The sequence below is a fragment of the Trypanosoma melophagium genome, assembly GCF_022059095.1.
Source record: "Trypanosoma melophagium isolate St. Kilda chromosome Unknown ctg24segment1, whole genome shotgun sequence".
NCBI lineage: Eukaryota > Euglenozoa > Kinetoplastea > Trypanosomatida > Trypanosomatidae > Trypanosoma > Trypanosoma melophagium.
This window is the reverse complement of record NW_027125155.1, coordinates 342,151-354,543: the sequence shown is the minus strand read 5'-3', so window position 1 is coordinate 354,543 and position 12,393 is coordinate 342,151. Positions and strand designations below refer to the sequence as shown.

The window sequence follows — 12,393 nt, the reverse complement described above, 5'->3', positions numbered from 1 at the left end:
GGAGTTTACTTTTTTTTTCTTTCTTTATTTCCGTCCTTTTTTTTTTTTTTTTTTTACTTTCGTTTGGAATTGTTTTTCTCTTTTTTTGTGTGTTGTATACAGTGCTTCAACCTCCAATTCAATTCAAAATTATGTATAGCGGAGAGGTGCTGTTGCGAATGTAACAACCGGTAATATATATATATATATATATATATATCAACAGCGAAGAAAAAATGAGAGAGAGAGAGAGAGAGAGACTTTGAAGGTCAAGGAAAAGTAAAAATGCTGTAGGGAGTAAAGAGATATTTTTACTCTTTTGTTTTTGTTTTGTTTCTCTGTCTGTATGTGTGTATTTTTATGGTGTATCGTGTGTATATTGTTTTCTGTGGTTTTTTTTTCTTTTTTTCTGGAAGTACTTAGATTTATTTTTTTTCCTTTTGAAAGATGGCAAACATTCCACCGTATAGATGTTTTGTCTCAGTAGAGCTCCCATTTTGTCTTCCTGTGACGTCATCCTCATCCTCAACATATTCTAGTCGTGGTGAAATGCGAGATAGTGATCGTCGTATGGTGGAGGCCTTCGTTCCACCTTCTTTTCTTCGTCCTTGTCTAGACGAGGTTCATTCAACTGAAAAGAAGGAAAATAAGAATATGGAACAAGACCAAGGGCAGTTTGAGCATCTTGTTGAGAACACAGAAACAGGAAAGAAACAACATGAGCGTAATTCAATGAAGATTTCAATGGTTTCGGAGTACTGTCCAAACGAGGTTTTCTCTGGGTGGAGACCACTTGACTTTGATGTGGATTCAAATAAGAGTAAAATTGTAGATACCACTCATAATATTACAAGTAATGTGTTTGGAAAAAATCTTACTAAGACTATAGATGAAGAAGGGAAAAGAGATAGAGAAGAAATACTACGTGAATCTTTTCCATCCTTTGTACCGCAAATTTTAATGCAGGGTTTCTACCGTAATGATTTGCTTGTAGAAGTAAAACGTACACGACGTATGAAGCGGTTACGTGACCCCACTACAGGTCGTATTCTGGAAGAGTTGTACTTGCCAAGTGATGATGTTCGGCATCAACAACCCAAACCAACTGTTGTAGGTGTTGTATCACGAGAAGTGGATCTTGTAAGACCAGCAGATTTCTGCTTTGCCCCGTTTTCTAAGGACCAAGCAATATCCAACCCAGCATTTTGTAGTACAAATTTCTTTCCTCCATCACATTTTATTTCAGAAAAGACACCATTTGAGGTGGAGTGTGAATTTAACGGACCTTTCACGACAAAGAAATCTGCTTTACGTGCTGGAGTGAAGTGTGGTGAAGAAACCGAAATGCCGCCACAACGGGAATTTGAGGCAATGCCAACCTTATCAGTTATGGCAAATGACCCACAGATTCCACCACCCATGCTTGCTGCTCAACGAGATCTTCTTTCCCGGTTAAATGGTGGTGAAGGTGAGGAAGATTGTGTAGAAGTAAAGACTGTAAAGGGTCTTTTAGAAGAACGTCCTGTTTGGATTGCACAAGAACTCCTTGACGCTGTTCTTCAATCTGGTATTTGTCCACGCAAACATATTAATAAAAAAGTTGTTTCTTGTTTAACATATGTTATTAAAAATGGACCTTTTAATCGTCTACGTGTTCGTATTGGTTTTGATCCTTATGCTAGTCGTAAGACAGCTTCTTTGCAACGCATTGCTGTTAAGATTGCCCGCCGTTCTGAACTAGGAACTCTGATTCGTGATATCAGTCGGGCTCCAAAAATAAATGAAGTTATGCAAGAATTATTAAAGAACAAGATGAACAAAACACGTGAATTGCTGGAAGCGGAAAATACCGAAAACGATTCGTCTGTTTTATTATACCGACCCCGTGGCTCATTTTATGAACGCCTTGCCAATCTTGTAACTGGCGGAAGGCTCTTTGTCGCTCTTCAAATCGCCGATTTAGTGGAAGATACCGTATTCAAAAATATTCTAGCGACAGTGCCGGCGGCACCCGCCCCTATGCCAATTGAAAAGAGATCTGAAAGAACGGGATGGATTGGTGAAAATGGTTACCATCGCGCTGCGGCGCAAATTATGGAAGCACTTTCTACTTTTATACAAGAGGAAGTTGCGCCAGCCCTTGAGAAAACAGAGGGTCGGGGAGGAGAAACAGAACGGAAAGCAGACCTGTTCGACCATTTCGAGACTGATTCCAACGCGAGCATGGGCAGCGCCAGGGGGGTTCCGCGACCCCAGTGAAGAAGAAAGCTTGGGTGAGGAATATTGAGAAAAAACAGGGGGACGAGGCGGCACACCGATTCCCTTTTGATTCATTGGTTTTTTGCTTTTTCTTTTCTTCGTTTTTCTCCGAGCGGGGCCGCGACCCCAACAAAAAAAAAACCCGAAGACCTTTTTTTTTTTTCTTTTTTACCCCTACCGAAGAAAGAAAAAATTTACCCCCCGGCGCTTCGGCCGCAGAACCGCCACCCAACCAAAGTCATGACAGACGGCGGCGGCGACGCCACCGGGCCGGCACAACCCAAAACACCGGAACAACCCGCCACCTGCAACAGCTAGCTTGTGTGCAAAAATGTGCCCCAATACCGCCGAAAAGAGACCCGATAGCGCACAGCAGCGGCAAACGCACGGCACCCGCCAAACCGAAAATTCCCCCGGAGCGCGGGCCCGGCCAAAGAGGGAAGGCGCCCTTATGGGGGAAAGTGCTCGTGTGGTGATTGCCGTTTTCTGTGCGTGGCAGTCCTCGTTGTAAGGCGGTTCTCTTCTTTAGGGGGTTCCCCTTGCACGCCGCGCACCCCATCGCCAGTGTTCAGCTACAATCCTGGAGGGACGTGGGGCGTGCGTTGCATGTTCAAGACGAGGTTTTCTCGGATGCCCTTGACCCACGGTTGTGTGTGTGCTGCCCACGGCTCGGGCGCAATGACGCGAGAAGGATTTCGGGAATGTAAGGGAAGGAAGGGGTTGCGCCATCGCCCTCCTTCCAAGACGGCGGTGGGGTCACATCTTCTCCCGTCGCCGCCCCGTCTTTTCCGCCAAGACGCCAGCGATGTCGAGGCCACAGCGTCGTCTGCTTCATCACCGTCGCGGGAAAAAAAGTAAAGGGCGAAACCCGACAACGAGCCCCACGACGAGCGGCTCGCGCCTCGTGCAGACTGGTTGCCGGGTTTCATCCTTTCCCCTCTCCTCCTCACCCCCTTTCTATCTCTCTCAAGTTCAAAGTCCCTGAGCATGATATTTCAGGCCTCAAGGTTCAGCGCCTCGGGACGTAAAGTGCCCCTCGAGCCCCGCCAAAGCGAAGCATGCCGCTCATGCCAGCCCATGCATGTTCTCTTGTTTGGAGAGGGACGCAAAAAGTGGTTGTGTTTTTGTGTTGGTGTGTTGCTGTGTGACTTGCATGTTTGGAGTGCATGCCGCGCCGCAACTGTCGTCGGACAGGAATTTCGACCAGGCCAACGCGATTGCGTTTGGAGTGCGATCCCGTTCAGGATGAGCCTCCAGGCGTGCTTGTATAGGTGCCCCACGCCGCCGTGAGCCTTCGCGTTTGGAATGCCCTTCCCCCGAATGCAAGGGTTGAACGCTGAGCGTGAGCCGCGCAAAACGGGACGAGATGCGAGTTTGCTTGGAGGAGAGGAAAGAAAGGAGCCACGGTGTGTGAGGGGAAGAAGTGTGGCATGTCAGTCCCGTGCCTGCGTTGGGTGGCTTGGCGAAAAGAGGTCCAAGAATCACGTTGTGGTCAATGCAAATGCCTCGATGGTTCACATCACATTCCCAAAAACACACAGTGATAGAGAGAAAGAGGAAGTGGCGGGGAGGCACGGCACACCAACCATAACAGCCGCACACGTTAACTGCAGCCCAATCAACAACAACAGAAATAAACAAGGAGAAGTGCAAACACACCACAGAGTCAGAGCAGAATCAAACTACAAACATGGCTCCATGCCCTCTTCGCCCAGCCCCTCACCATCACTTCGCCGGATTGCAACTCACAACAGAGGGAATCCCAACAGTGCACTCATGTGCGGCCCCAATCACACAACAACGCAAAGGAACCGCACCTTCACTCCAGCCCCTCAAACACGCGGCGGGGGATATCGCCACACCGACAGTTAGCGCACCGCAAACATCAGCGTCCAGCAGAGACACACCAACCACCGAGAATCCGCAGCGGCGCGGTCCAGCAACACAGAGTTTCCATCTCACCCACATGCCCATGCCAGAGAGGCACCGCGACATCCACTAAAACCCTACACTGAGTCACACACCTGCAGAGAGGAGCAAAAAGAAAAAAAAAACAGTATACCAACGGCACACAAGGCACTCACAATACAATAAACACAGGTGCCACTCTCATCAGAGAAAAACATTCACCCACACCAGCACATCAAGTCAGACCCCAAAAAGAAAAAAAAACAGACCCATTACGTGAAGCCGAAGCGGACCAGTCTCAGTCCCTCCCCGCAGGCTGAAGTCACTCAAGCAAGCCACACACCACACACGCCACAAGGGCAGAAATATGCTCGCGGCAATGCCGTGAGTGACACCACCGAGAGAGAAGGTGAGAACAAAGAAATGTGTTTTCATTGCGTGGGCGGTGCGAGTAGCAAGCTGAACACACACAGAAAAAGACTCAAACACCTACAACCCACCAATACTTTTTACCAAAATAAAAATGTAAATAAGAGTGACTGCGTGAGGCAGACAAAATGATAGAGCAAAGATGTAAAAGCGAAAGAAAATCATGACTTAGTGTGGCTGCGATTTCCTGGACACGGTCCAATCCACCCGGAGGTTAACAACGGAAAAGCATTGTGTACTGAACGTGCCGTGTCCATGTCTTTATTCTTGATGTCCGTGCAGCAGTTTGTATATAATAATAAAAAACAAAAAACTGTTCCATAAAAATGACCACACAAGATACACAAGGTGTATCGGAAACGCAAAGGAGAAACACACAGCTGCACATAACATGCAATGTAATTATAATGAAACACACACACACACACAAGGAACAAGCAAAATAATGAAAACAAAAAGAAAAGAAAGCCGTGATCACCATGTGAAGATGTCCAGGAGGCAAGAACACAATTCCCTGCAGTTGGTGTGTGTGTCTCTCGTACAGGGCGAGCAATGGGAATGATGCACACACGATGACAGTCCACACACACACAAAGAAAAGAAAGGTCGGTAGTGTGCGTGTTTGTGTGCCTTGAACCTCCTGCCATTCTTCACATTTCAGTCACGGCAATTGAAACATATCGGGGATTCTATCCCAGTCCCATGGGGAAAAGCAAAAGTTAGTAATATTACGGAACACACACACACTTCACAAGACGGGCACAGTAAATGGAGGCAAAGCATAGCCCAGATAATGCCAACAAAGAAGGAGGACACTCCATCACAAAAAGAGGGTCTGTCGTCTGATGAGTGCCATAGGGAGTCCAATAGATTCGTCCAGCAAAAAAGTGCAAACAAGAGACTTATCTTACTGGAAAAGAAAAAGAAACATTATAATCCATTAAAAAAGCACAGTCTCCCTACACGCAGCCATGTACAGTCAAACAAAGGTTAACAACTGTGCAGCTGTGTCACGGGAACATCGATCAGCAAACGAGACTGCAACCAAGCACACACAGCAGAACAAGGAGCAGCAAGGGACTGTGCACCAATGCAGGACTGCGGCTGGTGTCTTTCGATTGAGATGCTTTCTCTTTATTTGATTTTGAAGAACGAGAATCAGGTGGCATATTAAGAGAAGATTTACTGACTGTGATGGTAGATGATGCATTTAATGGTTTATTCCGTTTCTCAGAACCGATATCAGCTTTATTGTCATTTACTCTCTTCACTTCATCTGGGTGGCTTTCAGTGATGCTGTCTTTCTTTGAATTATCATCTTTCGCTTTAATTTCGTTGGTATTCTTAGAATCTTCAGGTGTATCGTTCTTCTTTCTCTCCATATTCCTATCCCCCACATTACTACCTTGAGTTGGTACTAATGACTCCGTTCTTTGGATTTCTTTGTTGGTCTCGGTGGTATCCTTACCATGACTGTTTTTTTCTTCAGTGGGTACTCTGTGCGGGGTCTCCTCTTTTGCTGTACAACGCGAGTTCATGCAATCCTTGAGTTGACTGAGTTTATCATCCAGAGACATTACACGCTTTTCAGTCTCATCCACACATTTCAAAGCCTCAGTAGCTTTCTCTGCAAAACGCCCTACAAAACGACGAGCTTCTTTCTCCTTCTCCATTACTACGTAAGAGAGATTTATTAACTCAGCGTTAGGCTCATCAGACCCCTTACTTGATTTCCAGAACCCTATAAAACCATTATAAGTGGAGTTAAGACTTGTGGTCACGAGTTCCAGTTTTCTCGTTACCTCCTTTATTTTCGTGGTTTCAGACCTCGCATTAGAAGAAGCAACTACAGCTTCTACTTTTTTGGTATTAGCCGTCTCCACAAGTTTTTTCATTTCATTCCTTTTCCCATCAACAATATTCGCAAAACCCACATTATTCCTTGATAGTCTATCAACTTCTTTAATGACTCTAGCAGTCTCCAAATCAGCAATGATGCATGAATGCACTGTTCTCGTAAACAAATGTAATGTACGGTTACCCTCAGCATTCAATCTATCCAACTCCTTTTCAAACTCTCCAAATACATTTTTGTACTCCTCAGTGGACTTCGCTGAACCACCAGTACTTATTTTCTCTTGTAAAGATTCCCCAAGAATTTCTGGAGTGGCCACACACGCACAGCACTGCAGCAGTACCAACAGGTACACCACGCGGCGCAGTTGGACGAGCATCCTTGTTTTATTCAATGTCACTGTGGGTTGCTAGGGTCTGTGGCAACAAAGAAGAGGAAGAGAAGCACAGCTAACACAGAAGGCAGAGGGACAGAGCAGAGGGCAACACAGCTCCACAGAGAGAGAGAGAGAGAGAGAGAGAAAGTACACAACATAACAGCAATCAAACAACAAAGTGATGGAACGGTAAACCCACTCACAACACAGGTCCCTGCAGCCCATAGAGGTCAACACACAAAAAACAAAGCAACAGCAAACAAAAAAGAGCGAGCAGTGCACAAGTACACAACAACAATAATAACAAAAGCATCGTGGAGAATCATGACGATTGGTGCAGCACTGTGGATGCAGGGACATCAGTACAAACAGAATCCAGTGCACCAATGCAAATCATGTTGCGGTCACACGCGCCAACAGAATTACAACACCGCAGAGAGACACCGGCATTGTATATACAGAGGGACGGTGAACCCAGCACACAGGAGAAACCACAAGGGATTACACTCAGCCCCACCGCAACCACACGGCCACACCCATCCTGCTGCTGCTTCACCTTGCCTCAGTGGGTATCCTGTGGAGCAGCAACGATTCATACAGCCGCCCAGGGACCTTTGTGTTTGAGGCGTGCCACTATCGCTGTAAGGAGTGAATATGTGCGCGTGTTTCTTCCGCAGGCAAGTCCGCCGTTGGGGCAATGGGCGTGCCCCGCAACGGTGCTACCCGCGGTGTCGTCGTCTACCGCACACACACGCCGTGCTGCCGCAGTGGGCCGCCACTTAATGGACCGCGTGCAGAACAATACAGCAGGCATGTCTGTGTGTATCTGTGCATGTATGTACGTGTGTATATGTGGATACAAGGAAAGAAAGAGAGAAGGGAGTCATATCGTATGATGAGGGGGAGCAGTGTGGCATGTCAGTCCCGTGCCTGTGGTAGGTAGCTTGGTGCACGGAGGTCTAAGTCACGTTGTGGTCATACAAATGCCTCGATGGTTCACATCACATTGCCAGTCACACACACACAGATAGATAGACAGATAGATAAGGAAGAAGAATACAGCCGTTGTATCTTGGGAAGCACAGGTGCAGGCGGAGTGACCGTTGTAAACACAGCGCCTGTGTTTTCGCTGCCCGCACAGTCACAGAAAGTGAGAGGGAGAGGGAGAAAGTAACGGGGAGGCACAGCACACCAGCTATAGCGGCCCCTGTTAACTACAGCAACAACAACGGGAATAAAGAAGTAAAGGCATGAAGAAGACACAAACACAAACCCCACAATCGCCGCAGTGGTGTGGTCCAGCAACACAAAGCCCCCTTCCCACTCACAGCCCACACACAATGGCACAGACAGCCACACACCCACGCACTCATACCAGAGAGGAGGCAGTGCGGCAGTCACCAAACCCTACACTGAGTCACACACCTGCAGAGAGGAGCAGAAAAACAAAAGAGGAGCAAAAAGAAAAAAAACAGTATACCAACAGCACACAAGGCACTCACAATACAATAAACACAGGTGCCACTCTCATCAGAGAAAAACATTCACCCACACCAGCACATCAAGTCAGACCCCAAAAAGAAAAAAAAACAGACCCATTACGTGAAGCCGAAGCGGACCAGTCTCAGTCCCTCCCCGCAGGCTGAAGTCACTCAAGCAAGCCACACACCACACACGCCACAAGGGCACAAATATGCTCGCGGCAATGCCGTGAGTGACACCACCGAGAGAGAAGGTGAGAACAAAGAAATGTGTTTTCATTGCGTGGGCGGTGCGAGTAGCAAGCTGAACACACACAGAAAAAGACTCAAACACCTACAACCCACCAATACTTTTTACCAAAATAAAAATGTAAATAAGAGTGACTGCGTGCGGCAGACACAATGATAGAGCAAAGATGTAAAAGCGAAAGAAATTCATGACTTAGTGTGGCTGCGATTTCCTGGACACGGTCCAATCCACCCGGAGGTTAACAACGGAAAATCATTGTGTACTGAACGTGCCGTGTCCATGTCTTTATTCTTGATGTCCGTGCAGCAGTTTGTATATAATAATAAAAAAAAACGTTCCATAAAAATGACCACACAAGATACACAAGGTGTATCGGAAACGCAAAAGAGAAACACACAGCTGCACATAACATGCAATGTAATTATGATGAAACACACACACACACACACACAAGGAACAAGCAAAATAATAAAAACAAAAAGAAAAGAAAGCTGTGATCATCATGTGAAGATGTCCAGGAGGCAAGAACACAATTCCCTGCAGTTGGTGTGTGTGTCTCTCGTACAGGGCGAGCAATGGGAATGATGCACACACGATGACAGTCCACACACACACAAAGAGAAGAAAGGTCGGTAGTGTGCGTGTTTGTGTGCCTTGAACCTCCTGCCATTCTTCACATTTCAGTCACGGCAATTGAAACATATCGGGGATTCTATCCCAGTCCCATGGGGAAAAGCAAAAGTTAGTAATATTACGGAACGCACACACACTTCACAAGACGGGCACAGTAAATGGAGGCAAAGCATAGCCCAGATAATGCCAACAAAGAAGGAGGACACTCCATCACAAAAAGAGGGTCTGTCGTCTGATGAGTGCCATAGGGAGTCCAATAGATTCGTCCAGCAAAAAGTGCAAACAAGAGACTTATCGAACAGGATCATAATAAAGAAAAGGTCTGATATTCAACAAAAAAGAAAGGTGCCCTTACAATGCATTCATATCCACTCAAACAAAGGTTAACAACTGTGCAGCTGTGTCACGGGAACATCGATCAGCAAACGAGAGTGCAGCCCAGCACACACAGCAGAACAAGGAGCAGCAAGGGACCGTGCACCAATGCAGGACTGCTGCTGCTGTCACTGAATCCCGATATTGTGATGTCCATGGTAGCTGTAGAACGAGAATCAGTTAGCATATTTTGAGAGTTCAATGTTTCAGCAGCGGTTGGGTTATTACTTGTTTCCCTCTCTTCCTTAGAACCTTCGTCTCTGCCGTTTTCTTTCAGTACATGTTGGTCATTCTGTTGCTCACAGTTGCCGTATTTTCATCTGTGCTCGGTTGTTTTTCAGCTTCCTTTTTTACTGATCCAACGCTTCGTTTATTTCTTCTTTGACATTTCTTTTCGCTGCTCTTGCTGCAGTCTTTGGGTTTTGAATAGCGTCCTCCAAAAGCTTCGCAGCTTCAGCCGCTGCTTCTTCCAGTTTCTGGGCATTGGCAATTTCCCGCTTGGCGGTTGTGGCATCTTTCTTCATTTTCTTTGCGGAACTCTTTATAGCTCTGACATCATCAAGAATTTTAAAGCCCCTTTTCATCTCCTCGGTAGAAACTTTGTCTTCTTCCTCGAGACGTCTTAGTAAACCAGAATAAGCAACACATTTATTGTAGAGTTCAGTCACAGTCACCAAATGTTTTTCTGCGGCAGCAATACGGTCATCAGCCTTTTTATCTGCCTCAGCAGCAGCATTTTTCACATCACGTGCGGCATCAGTGCAGCGATCCACAAGTTCTTCGGCTTCCTTCTTTTCATTACCGGTAACATCCGTTAATCCACTTTTAATCTCTTCGGCAAAATTCTTGCACTCATTTGAGTCATTCTTAGCGCGTTGAGCTGTTGTTTTGTACTTACTCCTTGCGGTACTTAATGCCGGAAGGGTACCATCAAGTTTAACTTTCTCCTCTTCCACCTTAGCTTTCAATTCATCAATTTCTTCTTTTAAACCACTTAAATCAGGATCTCTGGAAGGCGTACCACTTACGGAGTTAATCACACAAGTACAGAAGTGCAGCAGTACCAACAGGTACACCACGCGGCGCAGTTGGACGAGCATCCTTGTTTTATTCAATGTCACTGTGAGTTGCTAGGGTCTGTGGCAACAAGGAAGAAGAAAAAAAAGAACAACGCAAAGAGCAATGCAAAAACAATATGTATACAAACATGCAGAAAAAGTAGTGTCGTCCATGAAGCAGAACTAAAGAATCACTGAAAAAGAAAATACAAAATAAATATTCCTACCAGATGCGCTAGCCAATTAAATGTGACTGCACTCCATGGACACAGACTTGTCTCTTACCAAACTCCAATACGTAAAAAACCCCCGTGTATATATGAATGCGTATATATAAAAAGGAAACATTATTTAATTACTTCACTCCCTCTTTAGGAGCCTGCACAATCAAAAAAAGTAACATTGGTACCAATGAGTATGCAGTCAAATGCCCAAGGATACGGTTATATTGAGAGAAGGGGGACACAGTAAACGAAAAAAACCTACACAGTAATTCCAATTAGAATTTTCGAAACAAAAAAGCACACAAGAAAATGGCAGAGTGTATATCAATTGATCAGCAGATGGCTGTGCACACTTGCAGGTGCAGCAGAACAGTCCACCATCACAGTAGCACACCACACGCTTGCACGGTAATACCCAGTGCTACAGAAGGAAAACAAAAGTATATAAACCAGGGCTGGAGCACACCAGCCAATGCGTCGTCCCTGCGCTGCACATCAATCAAACCACGGGTCACGCAGAAAACGAAACACGCAAAGAATACAGAGGGGACTCACCTTCTTCACACACACACACCTGCCGCTTCCCTCAGAACACCCCAGTGCAGCCCAGCAAGCACAGCAGAACAAGAAGCAGCAAGGGACTGTGCACCAATGCAGGACTGCTGCTGCTGTCAGCGGTCCGTGCAACACCAAATGGTACAGAATCCCTGGGGACAGTATCTCATGCATGAGTCAATGCTTCACTCAGTGTCTCAGAAATCTCAATTGTGGTTGTTACCGCTGCACTTGCTTCTTCACTCTTACTGTTAGTCCTCAAGCCTTCCTGCTCTTTGGTCGGGTTTCCAGCCAGTTGATTTCCTGTTCCACTCTGCGAAACCTCCTCTAGTTTCTTCGCCGGGGCAGTAGAAGAAGTTCTTTTCATAATCGCTTCGAGTTGCTTTGTAACACTTTGGAGTCGTCTCAATGCTTGTTCCGCAGCCGCAACTTGCTGATAAGTCGCTTCACCCAACTTAAGACCCCGTTGCCCGGCACGAATGGCACGCTTCATGACTTTATACGCCTTGTTCCGTCTCCTCTCGCTCCTGTTAGTGAGCCGCACTTGTTCCGTCACGTTGAATACCAGGTTTCCTGCACTGTTAGTTGCGCTTAAATATCTCTGCAAAGCAAGCCTATGAGCCCATATCAAACTGTTCAATCCGTCAAACGCATTATAGCAGAGAGTACTTAAATTCCTTACCTTCGATGCCGCTGCCCTCGCATCGGTAATGGCAACTTTTATTTTTTGTGCTGTGTCTTTACTATTCTTCAGCAGCTCTTCAGCTGCACTCTCATCGACAACACCTTCACGCGAAGCAGTCACACCATTTTTCCCCATCACAGCCTCAATGTCATGGCGAAGTTGATCTGCTTCCTGTGCAGCAGATGTAGCACTTTCAGAATATTTCTTGCAAGACATCACTTCACTCTTCAAAGCACGTAAATTCCTTAATGTGTCTCTGCGTCGCGAGGTCATGTTGCCTTCGACGTCCCTTAAAAATTGTGTATTTTGCTTCAAATAGTTCATTT

The 12,393-nt window shown here is 46.2% G+C and overlaps 3 protein-coding genes across 3 annotated transcripts; 2 read left to right on the top strand and 1 right to left on the bottom strand.

The window, feature by feature from the left end:
• Positions 1–426: 426 nt before the first annotated feature.
• LSM04_002969 (Transcription factor IIIC subunit 5) lies at positions 427–2,238 on the top strand (the record flags this gene model as incomplete). The annotated part of the gene is made up of 1 exon (XM_067330025.1): positions 427–2,238. The coding sequence occupies one exon, from the start codon at positions 427–429 to the stop codon at positions 2,236–2,238; it is 1,812 nt and encodes a 603-aa protein (XP_067191139.1).
• Positions 2,239–3,225: 987 nt separating this feature from the next.
• LSM04_009458 (uncharacterized protein) lies at positions 3,226–3,578 on the top strand (the record flags this gene model as incomplete). The annotated part of the gene is made up of 2 exons (XM_067330024.1): positions 3,226–3,459; positions 3,510–3,578. The coding sequence occupies 2 exons, from the start codon at positions 3,226–3,228 to the stop codon at positions 3,576–3,578; spliced, it is 303 nt and encodes a 100-aa protein (XP_067191327.1).
• A 1,817-nt stretch (positions 3,579–5,395) lies between these two features.
• On the bottom strand, positions 5,396–6,809 carry LSM04_008421 (uncharacterized protein; the record flags this gene model as incomplete). The annotated part of the gene is made up of 2 exons (XM_067330023.1): positions 5,396–5,410; positions 5,766–6,809. The coding sequence occupies 2 exons, from the start codon at positions 6,807–6,809 to the stop codon at positions 5,396–5,398; spliced, it is 1,059 nt and encodes a 352-aa protein (XP_067191293.1).
• Between the last annotated feature and the right edge of the window lie 5,584 nt (positions 6,810–12,393).